The following is a 17,862-nucleotide window of genomic DNA, read 5'->3' as shown; positions in this document are numbered from 1 at the left end:
CTTAGAAAGTTAATATTATACTTAAATTTATAAAAACAAATAAATAATATAAATATAAATAAATAAATAACGAAAGAAAAACACAAACATAAAAGTACAAATAAACATCAGACATTGGTCATTTAATAAACATTATCAAAGTAAATACTACTACTTCTACTACTACTACCACCAATAAAAAAAATTATTAATTAAAATTAAATAAAATAACAACAATAAATCAATCTAACAAATTATTAATAAAAAAATATTAGAAAACAAAGTGCAAAACTCACAAACGACTGAACAAAAAGTACATTATCTGCTCTATTTTCAAGCGTACAGTTTTGTGATAAATTACTATGGTTACTAGTTACTACACAACAGCGGGTCACATGACAGAAGCAATAAACGCACAAGCAATAAATGTGCTGCCACTAACTGGTGGTAACACGACAAATTGTGGTTGCCAAAACAAATGCTCCAATTCAATCATGAAAAAAACAAATGCACGGTGACTATTACCATGGTGAAAAGGGGCCTGTTTGTTCTAACATTTTTCTGTTTTTCCTTTGCCCTGGGAAACATGCGTCTACTCTAGATCCAATATCAAAAGTACACTGCCCTAAATATTAGTGTGCCTGATCCTGAGAAGAAACATTGTGGAATGGTTTGGGCTTAATGGAATGTGGTTGATGCCAGCGCTGAAGCTATTTGTGGTGTTGGCAGAGGGCAGAGGAAGAGATGAGAGGGCGTAGCACAGCAGGAGGTGTGAAAATTAGCACTAGCAACCAAAGAGAGAGAGAGAGAGAGAGAGAGAGAGAGAGAAATGAGAGGGAGAGCTAGAACACTCGCCACTACACTATCGTCACATCGCCGCTTCAGGAGACTATTATGCCACATTTACAGATAAGAGTTAGTCAGATGCACTGCTTTATATGGGGCACACAGTGCACAGAATCTCTTATTATTGACCCAACTCAATTGAGTTTTTTTGGGGTGAAATTTAGGGTGCTTTCATATCTGTAGTTCGATCCATTTGGTCTGGACCAAGGGCAATAAATGATACATTGTTGCATTTTCTGCTGTCTTTGGGTTGTTTTCACACCACACTGATGGCTTTGGTCCCAACCAGCTGAAACAAACCAAAATGCAGTCATCTGACAAAATCCACATCTCTCATTGGCCAGATGTTGTTAAACATATTTCCAAAACTGCTTATTGATAGGTTAGAATTCAAATATGGGAAAATGCCAATGAACTCCCGAAAGTAAACAAAACAAAATGTTGTTTCTACTCTGGAGGGATGACTGCGCTGACGGATTGTATGCCTGCTTTAGACAAACTATACATTTCGAGAATGAAGCGTGGCTGTGGCTGGAAAACAGTGTTTTAATGCATCGCACATCACTTCAGGAGGAGGCATGAATTAATTTAGCTAAACTGCAACATGGTCATCTTGCGGAAATATTACCAACGATCCATCAGGTAATGTTTTCCCCCCTCTCTGCTATCCCATAATGCACAGCGCATCGGCCTACGGCAGCTGGATTAGTGCAAAAGGCCCCTTTTTTTTATTATTTAATTCAACCACATTTGAAGATAGATGGAAATCAGATTTTGAAAATTTTTTTTATAGGTGTGTTTTCAGGTTTCAAATAGGATTTTGCATTAATCTTAAGGCTGATTCATACTTCTGCAGGCAACCACATGTGTATTGTAACCAAGGTTACTAGTGGGTAGTACACAGCAATAGAGCAAATAGAAATACCATTATAAATATAAAAAAAACACTGCCAGAATACTTGATTAAATAATATATATTAAAACTATTTATTTATATAAATAATTAGTAAGAGTATTATACAGCATCCAAGTAAATAGCGCTTTTGAATGACATTATCGTTCCTTCCGCCAAAGAGCATAGAATCACCAAGAGGCGACACTGTAGTGTGATTTGGGAAACAGCCACTAGATGGTGCGAATGAAAATTCCAGAAGAACAACAGCATATTATAAGTCTGTAAAATAAACTATTAAAACTGCTGATGATTGTGATAGTAAGTGTTGTATTGTCGTCTTTCAGGTTGTCTCTCAGCTTTACTGTGCACTGCAGTTACTGAGACATAATTTCTCCTAACCACAAGAGTTTTAAGCAAGAACAAATGTTTTCACAGTAGCATGGTGTAACATTCTAAAAGCACTGCAGGAAGTGCTAAAAACTTGTTGAAGATTTGAAATAGCAGACAAACAGAGCAGACGCAATCAAAAAGGGCCAACAATTAAGCAAGAGCACTAACATCACATCAGTTAGATTACACAAAATTCAAAAACAACAAACCCTGTCTATACTTTGTTTGAACGCAAAAAACAACCATCAATGTGTGTGTATGTGTATCTGTTTCCACCAATCAGATTCCAGAACATTTTTCTCAGCAATTTTTGAATTATTAAAACTTAAAATAGACTGTATTTTCCTGTGGGTGTTAGATCGTGTTATCCCATATGCTTTCTTACGCACTATTTTGTCAACCTGTACTAAATCTCATGACCTCTGTTGGCAATCCACTTACTGGCTTCTGCAATCAAATTTGTGTACAAGTCTGTGAAAGAGATTGACTGAAATTAAAATGAATGAATAAATGTCTATATGCTTAGTTCAGCTTTATTATTTGCATAATACTATTTCATGAGAAATCCTTAAACTGATAATACAGATTTGTATCTGATTTACTGTCAAATTTACGCACCGAACAATACTCATACCAAGAACTCACAAACAACAAAACTTTTATTTTTCCATCTAGCAATGTTTGCACCATCCAATTTCTAAAACTCATATAAAAACAAACAAACATTGTGCATTTCTGAGGTGTGCTTTACACAGGTGAGTGGGCTTGACAAACCACCTATAGAAATGCTCTACTCTCTCTATATGCACCAAACACTTAAACTCCATTTTACAAGGACTGCACTACTTGTTTTATTCAACCTTAAAATACCTATTTTGCACAATATTGTTCCGTCTTATGTACTTGTATAATCTGTCTTAGGTTATGTGCGTAGTTCAAGTATTTATAGCATATGTATAATTAGTAAAGTTGATTACTGCTCCGGTATGTTACTTATGTATAGGTTTAAAATAGCTCTTATGTCTAGTGTTGTGCACATATTTATGAGTTTTTTTTCATGTAGCACCATGGTCATGCAAGAACCAACATTTCGTTCCACTGCATATGCACACATGCAATGGAATGACAAAAAGCTTTCTGCTGTTCTGACCAGTTTAAATAACATCAGTTAAAACAACACTCAGTATGTTTACGTTAACACCAAGCGGCAACCTCCCGATCTCCCTCAGGAAGCCAATACGGAAGTAACTAAAACTGCAATTCATCCGAAATTCCGCTAGTCCTGGCCGCTCCTGGCTCCAAAATAGAGCAAATTTCAATTGAGCCCACTGTTAGAATGGCCAACTTTACAGCAGAAAAAAAGGTGTTTACAGCCTGGTACAAAAAAAGATTTTGCTTAATACAGCTAATATTACCCTTCATGACAACTGTGAGGGGGGAGAATTTTTTTTTTAACTCATCCGTTTTCTTTATATTAGGTTATATTAAGTTTGCATAATTAAGGGCATGGCCACTTGAGTGACAGCTAAGTCTCATTGGTCGCCGTCACGTCACCTCAGCTGAATCCTGCAGATTAGCCACTGAACTCGGCATATTTATCGTATTTCTGTGTTGTTTTATGTGGCTTTACACAGTCAACTGCCTTTTGGACTTGTTTCCTACAATTATTAGATGGCATGGCATGCTGAGTGCACTTAATTGTGCTTACAAACCATTCACGTGGCCTCCGTTTCCCATGTGAGTAAAGTTATATACTTATATACCATCTCTATACATGTATTTGTTTTATTTAAGATCATTTATCATTTATATTTATATTTGTGCTGGATTTCCTCAATAGTCTTACATTAACTAACACACACTATATCTGAAGTGTTTGGAAGTAATTTGCGTTTTCCTCCTGTTGAAAAACGTCATGAGAACAATGTTTAGTGGCTCTTTGTATTACTACAGTGTTTTTACAAGTCTAAACACTTTATTGATATAGTATACAACCAAGCACATGTGGTCAGAATACAAACGAGTCACAGGTGATAAAGTATTGAGCGTTCTCCCAAAGTAAAGTGTGTCTGAACCAGGTCCAAGCAAACTGTCAGCAGGTGTCTGTAGCTCCGCTCACTCTCCGCCTCTTTGCCCTTGTTTGGTATCCCGCCGTGGGTGTGATGACGCGCGAACAAAATGGCAACGGTTGGCCGCGCCTACTTGTGGCTTCTTTTGCGCTCTTTAGAAACCTATGGGTGACGTCACGGATACTACGTCCATATATTTTACAGTCTATGGTTAACACCGATAATCCAATTTTAATGAAATTAAGGCAACATTCTGATTAAGAGTTTACCATGTAAACAATTTTTTTTTAATTAATTTAATTAGATTAAGCTTATATTTGAACTAAACAGAAATCGAATTAAGACATGTGAAGTATGCCGATTTTAGTCGCATTATGAAAGTGCAGTACTGACATGTAAATGCTGCATTTAAACTATTACCATCATGTAGGACTTTTCACCACATTTTGCGACAGGATATTCAATACACACATGGCTGTGCACCTACCGAGTCAGTGAAGGACCACAGACACCTGCATCACAAAATGAAGAGACTTTTTTATTTCCATTCAGCATGCACTATCAAATTCTATTAAAACAACCTTCTTAAAACAGTCCGTGCATCCAATACTTCTGTTTGTCATGCTGGGTCAGTCTTGAATGATTTGTTCATTTTGAATGAAACTTTAATGTGATTCGAAAAGGAGGAGTCCTCTTAGAGAGCAATTTGTTCATTCGTGCATGCATACATTTGTGCAGGTTGAGTAGAAGATTAGTTAACTTTTTGAGTATTCTATCATATGCATTTAGAGCATTTTGATCCTTTCATTTCTCATGACCTCGATTTTTGAGTAATTTTTTTTTTTTTACATACTGTCACATGATGAACGAACGACTCACAAACCGAAGACTCGAAAGGTGAACTAATCATGGGTGTTTTCGGCTCAGACTGGAAGCATTAGTTAAGCTTTTTATACAATTTTTTACATTTATTTATTTAATTTATTTTTTATTAGTTTCAAAAACAGTTAGCAGTAGATCGCAGAAACTTAGAACATTAGAAAAAATGAAGATGTCAATACAATCTGCATAATACATTTTAGAAGAGAGAAAGAAGAGAAAAAAATGAAACAAATTTAATAAAGTTATAAAGAATTGGAAATTATATAAGGTTAAACATTGAAAGTCATTTTTATTTTTTATTTATTAAGCTCATATGGAACTGTCAGTGTCAAGTGAACGAACAACTCAAATTTGAAAACATGCCAGATAAGGTGAGCATGCAAAGCTAATCATAGATAAAACACCAAGTAAACAAGTATTGTTTTCTATTTCTTAGTAGCATAGCATTGTACGGTAGTGTTCTAGTTATGACTTGTATGTAGTAGTGTGATCAACGTTTGGGCTAGTTGTAGATGTGTTTGGAAGCATCTCGTAACATTTTAATGTTATTTTGGCAAATTGAATGAAATGACTCGAAAAAAAAAGATTCATTCATCTTAATGACCGAGACTCAAAGGTCTGAGTCAGTAAAATGATCTGAACTACCTATCACTACACGGGGGCATGAATGAAATGTTCCTAAATGAAAGTGAAACTGTGAAACAGCAGTTAAGGTCAAAAAATAAAAAATGAAATGCCCGAAATTACATGAAACAGCAATGACGTTAATCGAATTATTAGCTATAAAACGTAAAACAGGATCATGGAAGGAACTTTCAAAAAGTAACTAATATATACACCCTAATCAAATTATTGTCTTAATCAGCTTAAGGCAAATAATTTGATTACTGATGTCCATGTAAATATAGTCAATGTGGGCATCGTTAGCAGCAGAATGACATACTTTAGCACTTTCTGAAAACAGAACAGTGATGTATCTACATTTAGAGCTAATTATGTGCCTTACAAGCATGCATATGCAAGTTCATATAAACTTTTTTCTTCTTAAAGATACATTTTTGCAATAACACTTTCTTAGAAGATAAAACAATGCGTAAATTGGCATCGATAGTCTCATGGCTAGGGCAACCATATGTAAAACCAATGTTTTTTGAGCAACCAGAATTCCTGTCCAAGCACAAGCTTTCCTGTGGCCTACTGTCCTACCAAAATCCATGTGTCCATTATTGACATCTGACAACTATTTAAAACAGTTCCTTCCTTTAATACCAAAACTGTTATCGAGAACAGTGTATTCATTGATTACTGAAATATTGGTACCGTGACAACCATAATATGTAATACAGGGTCAGATACAGTAACAGCCACCCTGCAAATAGATACACAAATGCACAGCCAAAGTTCAAAGAGCAAACTCCAAACAGCAGTAGTATTAGTAATAGTACTTTGCACTCTTCTCCACACACATAATACGATTGTTAATCTAATATTTTCATATAATTAATCAAATATATGAATAAATAAGTTTATATTTACACAATTATATACATAACTTATCTAATATTCACACCAATTAATCCACATACTGGATGCAATGCTTGTAAAAGAACTTCTCAGACCCTTTTATCCTGAATGCACTACACTTTTCTTTCCCCATCTATGCGCTTTATGTTGCTTAGCACTGCAATAATGCAATCATAAGTCTACAGCCCTGACAAGCTCAACGTCTGCTGATGTAAAAAAAAAAATCCCATGAGCCAATTGCCAAAGAGCTGTATATCACTAAATAGCCTCAACATGACCTCTGTGTTCAAGGATCCTTTTTGGACTGATCAATGCAAAAGTTTTACAAAATGAAGTAGAGTAACCTTATGTTTTTTTCCAGTCCACAGTGTTTGACTTTTTTTCCCAAGCCACAAGCTTTGTGGTTAAATGGTCAGGCTTTCATTTCACTTTTCTAGAGCCCTAGACAACCCACAGTGCTACTGTTCAGCTTGCCTACAAAAGACTGTTAAAATGCCTTCATGAGTTCACCAAAAATATGACATATATACAGTAACGTCATGTGTACAACAGGTAAATAAAAATTCAGATTTCAAATTTGTATTTATTTTCCTATTCAACTTATTTATTTAACCAGACTAACCTGGTAATACTGAAAAAGGTTGAGAATAGCAGTACTACTTCCATTCTATTTAACGCAAACAACCGTTTAACCAAAGCAACTTTAAAGCAATTCTGCAATGTGTAGGGAAATATGGAAGCCATTTCTTTCTGTTGAATGAATGCAAAGATATTTACATTAGATGTCGCCTATGCTGTTGTTGTTTAGTACAGGGTGGCACTCCTTTGAAATGAATGTGGGACCAAGGTGCGATGGAAGACCGGCCATCCGGAGCCTTAGATGTATACACATATATACATATATCTATGATCGGGAGTTATCCTGGTGGTCAGTATGCAAATATTTTTTAAATTAAGAAAATTATAATTTTTTTCTATCGTATGTGTTTGTGTGCATGGAAATGTATTATTCTTCCCCCCTGTTAAATTTAATCTAATCCATGTGCCGAAACACACCCCCTCTCCTGCTTTAACTTCTAATAGGGCTTGGCAACCATTGATATTCCTGTGTGCATATCCACCTTTTTGATCTAAATGGCATTTGTAATATCCAATAATTTAGGGTGGACAGTATGCACACTGAAGTGCAGGCCCTGTTATGTTATCAGGCACCCTTATAAGTTACATAAAAAATTTACGTTTGTAAACTTAGCTGGCAATAACACAAGTTTCTGGCGTTTTATCATATTTAATTTTTTTTGTTTGCTGATTTTGTTCATCAAAACTAGCATAAGCCTACAATTTAGTTCAAGTTACTGCTAATTTGTCTTATGGCTAATGCAGTAAGTTACTGCATTATCATCGATATGTAAGCACAAAAATTCGTAACATACAAAAATGTAAAAAAATGAAACGTTACCTATGAAATGTTCTGCCTTTATAGACCTTTTTCTTGGAACGCAAAATTACCCATTATGCTTTGCGTGTATGTGCAAGGAGAATGCGAAAAACTTCCGGTCGGCAGCTGATGCGTGTAAACAGTCACATTTGGACACCTTTGAAACTATAGTTTTAATCTATTTTACCTGCTTTTATCTTCTTTGAACTAATTCTGTTGTCCATCAGCACCATCTGCTGGACTGATCATTTAAAGAAATGCGATCTAATAGGATAGAAAACAGCTGCTGTGAGGCGTTTTCCCCTCGTTGTCAGACGGCATCTTCTGCCGTTTAAATGAAGCCTTGTCATCGCTAGTCAACATTTTCTTTTTATTTCAAATATATAACCAGCCTAAACAAATGTAATTCACCAAAATGTTTCACACACAAACGTAGCCTGTATTGTGCCACTGACACACTGATTTAATAGCTGTGACAAAGTGAAAATATAGGCTAGTGTCATTTCGAAATGACAGAAAAACACAAACTGTGGTAAAAACAACACACGAAATAAAACACAAACGGCTTGCGATTAGAATGAACAGTAAATCAGCCAGCAGAGTATAAATAACAGACTTCTATTGGTCATTTTTGTAAATTGCACGACTTTCATACCTGTTAAGTTTCATGCCAGTACTCTGGTTTGCTCTCTCTCTATCTCTCTCTCTCTCTCTGTGTGTGTGTGTGTGTGTGTGTGTGTGTGTGTGTGTGTGTGTGTGTGTGTGTGTGTGTGTGTGTGTGTGTGTGTGTGTGTTAAAGAGCCGCTGAGCTAACAGCTGACAGGCCGGGAACGCACACACAATGTATTTCTAGGAGAAAGTTTCTAGGAGAAAGTTTTTCTCGTATTTCTGATGCGCTTGAACCACGTGACAGATTATAACAGCTTTAACAGACACATTTCTAAGTTGTGTGTCACAAAAACACTCTGTTATTCATTAAAAACGTCATTGAAACCCATTTTGTGAGGGCAAATTACCAGTTGTACACGCTGTAAACGGAAGTTTTTAGCATTCTACCGGAAGACGCTAGTCGCTATGGCGCCCTCCATGCAGCAGCCATGAAAAAGGTCTATACTTTTGCTCGTTACTACCTCCGTACGCATCGCAAAATTCCAGCATCTTCAGAGTGGCTTTAGTCTTGACTAAGTGTGGTTGAATGACTTTTGTCCTGGGAGCACTGTACAAATGTGGTGGCAGTATTGACACACGCTCATGGTCTGTATACGATATCTAGTGTATATATATATCTATGGGTTGAATGTGCATTGGAGACCATCTTTACTGCACTAATTGAACTGCATTTGTGGGGGAAAAATCTATTAACTAATCTATCTACAAGCTACTCTTTAGCAGATATAAATTACGCTATATAGTGTGGTTTATATCTGTTAAGCAAAGACACATTTATCTGGTCAAATGTAAATGGTACCATTTTTTATAAATCAGATTTTATCTGTTAAAAAAAAAATACATGCAGAGACAGGTATAAACAGTCTTAATGAGACTAAACTTACTGTTAATTTACTCACAGGTCATCCAAAATGTAGGTGATTTTTTTTCTTCAATAGAACATTAAAGAAGATTTTGAGTTAAACCTGTGGTCCTTAGTCATTCATATAATGGCAGTGAATGATTATAAGTGTTTTAGATTAAAAATAAACCTACAAACGAGTCCAAATCAATAACCTATGGCCCCTGATGTCATGCTGAGGTCTTGTGAGGCAAAATGATCACAGCACCTGTGCAACTGTAGTTCAATTGTAGTCCGGACGCTTTTAATGACAAAAGTGAGAGTGTGTGCTTGGACAGGAGATTAGGTGATGCGGTTTATTGATAAATATTGGTAATTGTGTCACCAAATCTCTCATTTTTATCAATCTTCTTTAACGTTCTACTGGAGAAAAAAAAGTCACCTATATGGTGACACTGGATGACCTGTGGGTGAGTAAATTAACAGGAAAGTTTCATTTTTTTAATGAACAATAACTTTAAATACCAATGTTTCTATGCATCAGCAAGTAATGGCAGCTGAAAAGTCTTGTCCAAGCGCACATAAATAATGCACAGAAAAGCCCTCTAAACTAGTTTATATTAATAATTTCTTACATTTATATGGCTTTTCTGGACACTCAAATCGTTTTACGTATGGGGGGAATCTCCTTATCAAGCACCAGTGTGCAGCATCCACCTGGATGACGCGATGGCAGCCATATTACGCCAGACTACACACCACACACCAGCTGATTGGTGGAGAGGAGACAAACTGATGTAGCCAATTATGATATGGGGATGGTTAGGGGGCCATGATGGACAAAGGCCAGTAGGCAAATTTGGCCCAGGTGCTGGGATTAAACCCCTACGACCCCCATTCACAGGTCAACTCTTAACAGAGGATGTGTCTGAAGTTGGGGCAAATGAAGTTAGCCAGCAATCGGCTACTTTCTGAGCAGGTGTATCAGCATACAGCGATCTGATTGGCTGACGCTCCTGTCGGTGCTTGAAAAGTTGAGAAAACCCAAACTTCTGCAGCAAGCAATGCCATTAAAGCGCCGCCGACATTCCCACAATGCAGTTCGGCAAAGCCTGACATCACCCATTCAAAGTGAATGGAAAGCGTTGAAGCTGATGCCCCGTGTGAATGGGGCGCTACTCGTTTCGAAGGACATCATGGGATTTTTTTAACAACCACAGAGAGTCAGGACCTCAGTTTAATGTTTTATTCGAAAGACGGCACTCACTTCACTATACTGGGGCATTAGGACTCACACAGACCCCAGGTTGAGCGCCCACTGCTGGCCTCACTTACACCACTTTTGACAGCAACCTAGCTTTCCCATGTGGTCTCCCATCCAGGTCCTGACCAGGCGCAGCCCTGCTTAGCTTCAGTGGGCGACCATGTGAGAGTTGCAGAGCTAGCTGCCGGTAAAAAACATACTGTATTTTAAAAATAATTTGATACTGATCTGAGAGTTACTGAATGCATATAATTTTAGGTTATAGTGCTATATATTAGTCTAAAATAATGAAATTAATATTACTGTAATCAATAAAGTTTTATTTTGTCATTTATGGGCATCCAATAACTCTTAGATTAGTTTCAGATTTTTTTAAGTATATTTTTAAAAGTATATTTCTTAAAATAAAATACATTTTCTGCTCTGAATGTTTGAGGGGTGAGCATTCATATTATAGCAAAGGATATGTAACTGTTCAGGAAGTGAGTTGTTGAGACGGCTGTGTTAAAGGCAGTCATTGTGCTTGGTGATAGTCGCTGATTAAGATTTAACCACAGTGCATGCTGCGACCAAGTCATGTCAAAACAATAAAACAACAATGCAAACTATGAGGCATCTGCTACAGGCAGATAGCAGAATGAGATCTACAGAGTTAGGGACGGGTAGCGTGAGAGGATGTGGCAAAGAGACTATGAACAGGGGGAAAATGTGAGAGAGTATGAACAAAAGTGGTATGCACATACACAGATGCTTTTGATTTTTATGAATATGATCAAAAACATCTTTTCTACATCACGATGACAATAAATCTCTCCAAACACACATCACTTACTTGGCTTGCAGTAAACTTTTTTTTTCATTTCATATTTGTAACAAATAATAAACTCATCACCAATATATGAATCACTCAACAGCTTTTAGTAACCAAGTCAATCATCAAGCGAGGGAAAGAAACCCTATCCTCCACACTAGCTGGACTTTCATACATGTTTTTATGCATGTTGAAAACATTCCAATGAACCGGAAGTTGCAATTGCTATTTTTTTTTTTTTTTCGTACTGTGACGCAGTTCCTAGAGAAACTTTAAATTTTAAATGAGCAAACAGTGAACGTGGCTTGTTTTTTTTAAAGCCGCTGAATGGATGTAGTAAAGTAGGCATTTAGTTCAGAAAGATCAGGAAAGGGTTTTAGAAGAGTTATTACAACCTAACACACTCCTCCTCACCCTTTCTGTTTGTTGTCAAAACTGACAGTTGAACCAGCGTGGTAAAGTATGTTAGCCATGCTCATTACCTCAAAATTACGTAATCTGATCATTTAACTGAAAACAAACAGGAAGTGCATTTTCAGATTTCAATTAAAGATTAGAAACCTTTTTTTTTTTTGCGCACGGATGAATTGTTCACCACAAAACTGGCAATGAGCTAACAAAATCATTTTGAATTCTTAGAGACTTTAAGATGCAAATACAAAGTACTCACAAAGCAAAAACTTAATGCTCCAATTCAATTCTTAAATTCAATTTGATTACGAAATAATTCAACAATTTTTTTTTTACTATTTCTTCAGCTGTACAAATACATCTTTGCAAATAGGCTTGTCAAAAGAATCGAGTTCTGTCGGTGCCAAAAGCCTAGAGGTTAAGTGCGCTGACATACAGCACCATGGTGCTCATGGCGACCAGAGTTTGATTTTTGGCTCAAGGTCCTTTGCCGACCCTTACTCTCTCTCTACTCCCAACTATTTCCTGTCAACTTTCTGCACTATTCGATCCAATAAAGGTTAAAAACCCCAAAAGAATCTTTTTTTTTTTTTTTTAAAGAATCGAGTTTGGTTTCAATCGGTACTAAAAAAATTTTAAAACGTCTATTTCATGCTAACATTTGAGAACTGTTGAGCACATTCTTAAACACCCCTGATTGGCCATTGTGTTTCCAAAACTGTCAGACTCCCACAAATGTGGTATACAACTTTTATTTTATTTAATCTGGTATAAGGGAAGTGAGCAATTCCATGCAAATGTCAACCTTGCCATGAAAAAAAAACTTTTAAAGTTTTTTGTGTAGGCTTGTATTTTACAGGACTGTAAAATACTCAAATATGTCTCTGTCAATGTTCTCAAACTATTATATTTGATTTACCAAAGTCACACAAAAGACAATTTCACATCTGCCACATCCACAACGGAGGGATGTCACATCTATAACAAAGACTTTTTCCTCATAAATACAAAAATGTCAAATATATTCAAATCAATCATTTTAATTCTATAGTAAGTTCACTCTTATCCTATTGATTAGCATCGTTTCTTTTGGGTTGTGCAGTTTCATTCACAGAATTTCTACAAAGTATGTTGTATACTGTAGACTCGCAGACTTTTTTTGGTCACATTCATAACATATGTTAATTTTCCTTATTTAAAATATAGAAATGTTTACAGATTTATATTTTTCTGATCCCATAAATCTGTGGTTAGTCATTTTGAAAAATATAAACAGATGTTTCAATATAATGTTAACATATACTTTCTCTTTGAATTAATATTTTGACTGTTTTTACTGCAAATGACACATCCATAATGCTGGAATTGCTTAAATATAGAGCTCATCAACATGACAATGATAGCTAATTATGTTTCCTGAGTATATGTAGTGTCTTCTCAGAGTGAGCATTTACAAGAAAAACAACAAAGGACCCATTACAAAATCTCCACACCACACTTGCAATAAATTTGAGATTTCCTCACCAACACAAAGGAAGAAAGACATATATTTTTTTAAGATATATATATATATATATATATATATATATATATATATATATATATATATATATATATATATATATATATTTGCCATCTATACCGCTATTATAATGGGTATAGAAATGCACTGATTAGAAAAAAAGAACAGGACTTGAAAATTCCAAATTGTTTCCCCCAAGGTGATATCTAACTCCAAAGGGTAAGCATTTAAAGGTAAAAAAAAATCATGCAAATCACTTTGACAAACTTTCATTCATTAATTTTCCTTCAGCTTAATCCCTTTATTTATCAGGGGTCACCACAGCGAAATGAACCACTAACTTATTCAGCATATGTTTTACACAGTGCATACATACACTATGGCCAATTTAGTTTATTCAATTCACCTGTACCATGTCTTTGGACTGTGGGGGAAACCGGAGCACCTGGAGACAACCCAAGCCACGGGGAGAACATGCAAACTCTACACAGAAATGCCAACTGGCCCAGCCAGGACTTGAATCAGCGACTTTCTTACTGTGAGGAAACAGTGCTAACCACTAAGCCACCGTGTCACCCACTTTGAAAAACAGCGTTAGCTAAATGACAACATGTAAACGCACGTCCACAAAAGTCAACATAAATTTCTAATGTCATGAGAATGACAATGTTGTGATCTACTGTCTCAAAGGCAACGCTAAGATTCAATTATAACAGTGGACTGATGCAAGCATTGCAAAATGTTAGAAGACATTTGTTTTTCTGTCCACAGTAGCTTGACCATTAGCCACTATTTTCTACTTTTCCCTGTCCATACAGTAACCATGTAAAAAGGTAAAAGGCATGAAATACTTCATTTACAAACTGTTGTTAAAAATACTACATTTACAACTAAGAACAGCAACGGTTACTAAAGGTTTGTGTTGAATTCAAAATGATTAAGAAGCAAGCCACACAACAATAATTACTTGTATAACTTGCACAGCAACCAAAACCACTTGCTTCAATTATGTGTGAAGTTGTACCTTCATCTGTCTATCATTTGTTTATCTTTATCTTTCATGCTACTCTTTTTCTTCTGAAACACATCTGTATACCATACATCACGTTGCAGACAAAATTTGTATTTTTCTTTCATAGAACTCATTGGCACTTTGTTTACATACTGTTATTCATATCTCGCTACTGATGTGTAGTTAATAAAACAGTGTGTGTTGTTATAAGGTCACATGAATGCAAATGTAGAGTAAACAGAAGGCTGGTGTCCTCAGGAGGCTTAGTTATCCATTCACTGCTGAAACAACCCATCCCTGACTTCAGACAAAATGTTTAGGGAACCAGAAAGGTACGTGCGATACTAATGAAGTAAAATCTTTGTGTTTCATGTTTTGAACATCACAGCTTAATAAAGCTGCACATCTATAGCAAAGTATCTGTATTATCAATACCTAAAGCAACGGCATCAAACAAAACCTGCAAAAGAAACGCAAATAGATAGTTTTTTCAATAATAAAAAAAAAAAATTCTTACCTCTCCTCTCGAACATTTTCACTGTGTTGCTCCTCTGCCTGAAAATAAAATAAATGCATGTTTATATTCAGTAGGTGCAATAACTGCATATTACATAGGTACAGTAAAGTTTTAGAAAGAAATTTTGTAAAAACATTACGTTTGAAGGTCTTTTTAAAGAAAAAAAAATCTGTTAAAAATGAATTTTAAAGGATCAAGTAACATTAGAGATTGTTGAAAATATATAGCTGCTTAAAAATCCATACTGCCCATCACAGGAATAAATTACATTTAAAAATGCACTAAAATAAAAAAAAATCTTATTTTAAATTGTAGCAATTATAAAAACATTAGCAAATTTCTAAATTGTAGTCAAATGTTCTTATTGTATTTTTTGATCATTTGGCATAACACTTCTTTTAATAAAATAAATTTTGAATATATGAATCTAATTCATATATTTAGGTAATTTTCTACATTCCTTCACTTACATGCAAATTCAGACTAATAAACATTAGGTCATTTCTGTTGCATTCTTTAACTTAACGTCACATGCAAACTCAGAATGAACAAGCAATGCAAATTAGGCATGATTACAGTACTTTTTAAAATATGCCTCCATTAACGTGTGAGGCAAGCCATAACAATAACATACAAAATACTTATAATTAAACTTGCTCCATGACCAAACTTCAATTACACCAAATGTTGCTTTATTTCTCCAATAGGTCAACCATGCACAACCAATTACAGATTAAAATAAATGTTTTGATTAAAAACTTTCCTTAAAATAAAAGATGACAGAGCAATAGCTATGTTTACATCCAAAATTGCGAATTAATTTTATGCGCAAAACTGGAATATTGTATAAAAGATGTGTGAATAAAGCAGCGTTTCCATCCAACAAGTCAAAGAGAACAAAATAGTCACTTCCTGAATAACTGGCAGCAAATATCAACAGTGAAAATAAAATTTTCTGGAGGAAAAGCTGCATGAATCTTTTCCTTTTCCGCCTCAGAAGAGGAACTATTATATGGAGGCAAATAATAATATAATAACACTAATACTGAAATGGTTAAGGCATTTTAGAATGACCATAACAACATTTCAGATGTTTTACAATGTGCTCATCCTGCTGGTTTGTTTATTCACACACTTGTGAATCTCATCACATGATCTCTTATAACAACAATCACATGACTTTTTTTAATGCGCATACTGGAATTTGTTTGGTAAAAGTGTTTCCATCTTAGTTCGTGCGCATGGTTTTTTCTTATCGAATAACAAGTTTCTTACTCAGTTAAGCATATAAGTTTTTATGCGCATTTTCAAAATTTATGCGCATCTAGATATTTCCATCAACCAATTTTTTTATGAACATATCCAAAATGAACTCAAAAATAGGTGGATGGAAACATAGTTTTTCATTGTTTGGGTGAGACTTCTTTCAAACACAAAACATATTTAGCCCAAACTTCTGAATGGTATTCTAAGTAGTAAATATAATCAGACCCCTTACGCCCTATTCACACGGGGCGTCAGCGCCAACTCTTTCCATTCACTTTGAATGGGTGACGTCAGGCGTTGCTGAACTGCATTGTGGATCCATCTGTGCCGCTTCAGAGGTGTTGCTCGCTACAGAAGTTGGGAACAGCTCAACTTTTCAAGCACCGACGGAAGCGTCAGCCAATCAGATCGCGGTATGCAAATACACCAGTTAGACAGTGGCCTATTGCTGACTGAATTTCATTGGCTGACGCTTCTATGACGATCACTTCAACCCCAACTTCAGACACGCCTTCAGTCAAGCGTTGACGCTGAAGCCCCATGTGAATAGGGCGTTAGTTTTTCGCGATTCTGCAATTGCTGAATTAAACGCAGAAATCAACAAAAAGTCGCAAAATTCTTAATTTAAACACAAGATAATCACAAAAAAAATTCAACAATCCAAAACATTCAATTCCAAACCATATAATCAATTAATATTTATTTGAGTTTGCAATTAATTGTTTTACATGACCTATAGATGTTGCATAAGCAGTGCACGTAATATATTTGAGTGTCTCTAGAAAAATGACGTCTCACCTGTGCCCACACAATCATTACATGGAAGGTGAGGGGAAATTGTTTCGCAGCGTGTGCAGTAAGCAGAAGCGGGTGAAGCGCGAGTGATTTACACGTGACGGCAATGTAAAGATGGGATTGGATTGGACATCCTGTGGCATGTATTGGGCGCTTTGTGCATTTGACGCACTTTGTACTGCAAAACAAAGTTGGAGCAATCATCTAAAAAACGGAGTAGTCTAACAGACAGAATAGCAAGCAACTTACAATGATGGAGATTGGTTTAAGGATGATGGCTGCTGGAATTGAAGGACATTATGTATGGCTGTTATTATGACGTGTAAATGATTTCGTTTAACACATTCCCTGCAGTAAATGAGAGAAAACGCTTCACTGCCGAGATTTACTGCAATCCGTGTTTTAGGTGTGTTACAGTAGAGGAAGCCCTAACGCATTTCCTGAGTGAGGTAAATGATGTCAGATGACATCTCCGAAGAGTAAATAGACGTGTGAACATTTTGAGTTTACTCACTTTATTCACGCATCAAATAAACTAAGCATAGACGCAGATTCGCGCCATGGGCGGGGCTTCTGTTTGCCTGGTAACTGTAGCTTCATTGCTAAATGACTAACATGGATTTTATTGAGAGAATAGCTTTGTTTATGTGCTTTAGAGCCATGTTTGGAATCACCACCACAAAATTTGTCATTCTTAAAGCGCAAAAAAATTAAAATCACATACTAGGGGT

At 35.8% G+C, this 17,862-nt stretch overlaps 1 protein-coding gene across 4 annotated transcripts in view; it reads right to left on the bottom strand.

Moving 5' to 3' along the window:
- Window positions 1–17,862, bottom strand: part of tmem131l (transmembrane 131 like) — a 102,602-nt gene that overhangs the window by 71,296 nt on the left and 13,444 nt on the right. For all 4 annotated transcript variants that reach the window (XM_688724.10, XM_005170953.6, XM_009291318.5 and 1 more), the window contains exon 3: window positions 15,071–15,108. In XM_688724.10, coding sequence (XP_693816.9) covers window positions 15,071–15,108 — 38 coding nt within the window. The remainder of the gene's footprint in view (window positions 1–15,070; window positions 15,109–17,862) is intronic.

The sequence above is a fragment of the Danio rerio genome, chromosome 1, assembly GCF_049306965.1.
Source record: "Danio rerio strain Tuebingen ecotype United States chromosome 1, GRCz12tu, whole genome shotgun sequence".
NCBI classification, from domain to species: Eukaryota; Metazoa; Chordata; class Actinopteri; order Cypriniformes; family Danionidae; genus Danio; species Danio rerio.
Note: the sequence above shows the minus strand (reverse complement) of the source record. Positions and strands in the feature narration are given on the sequence as shown.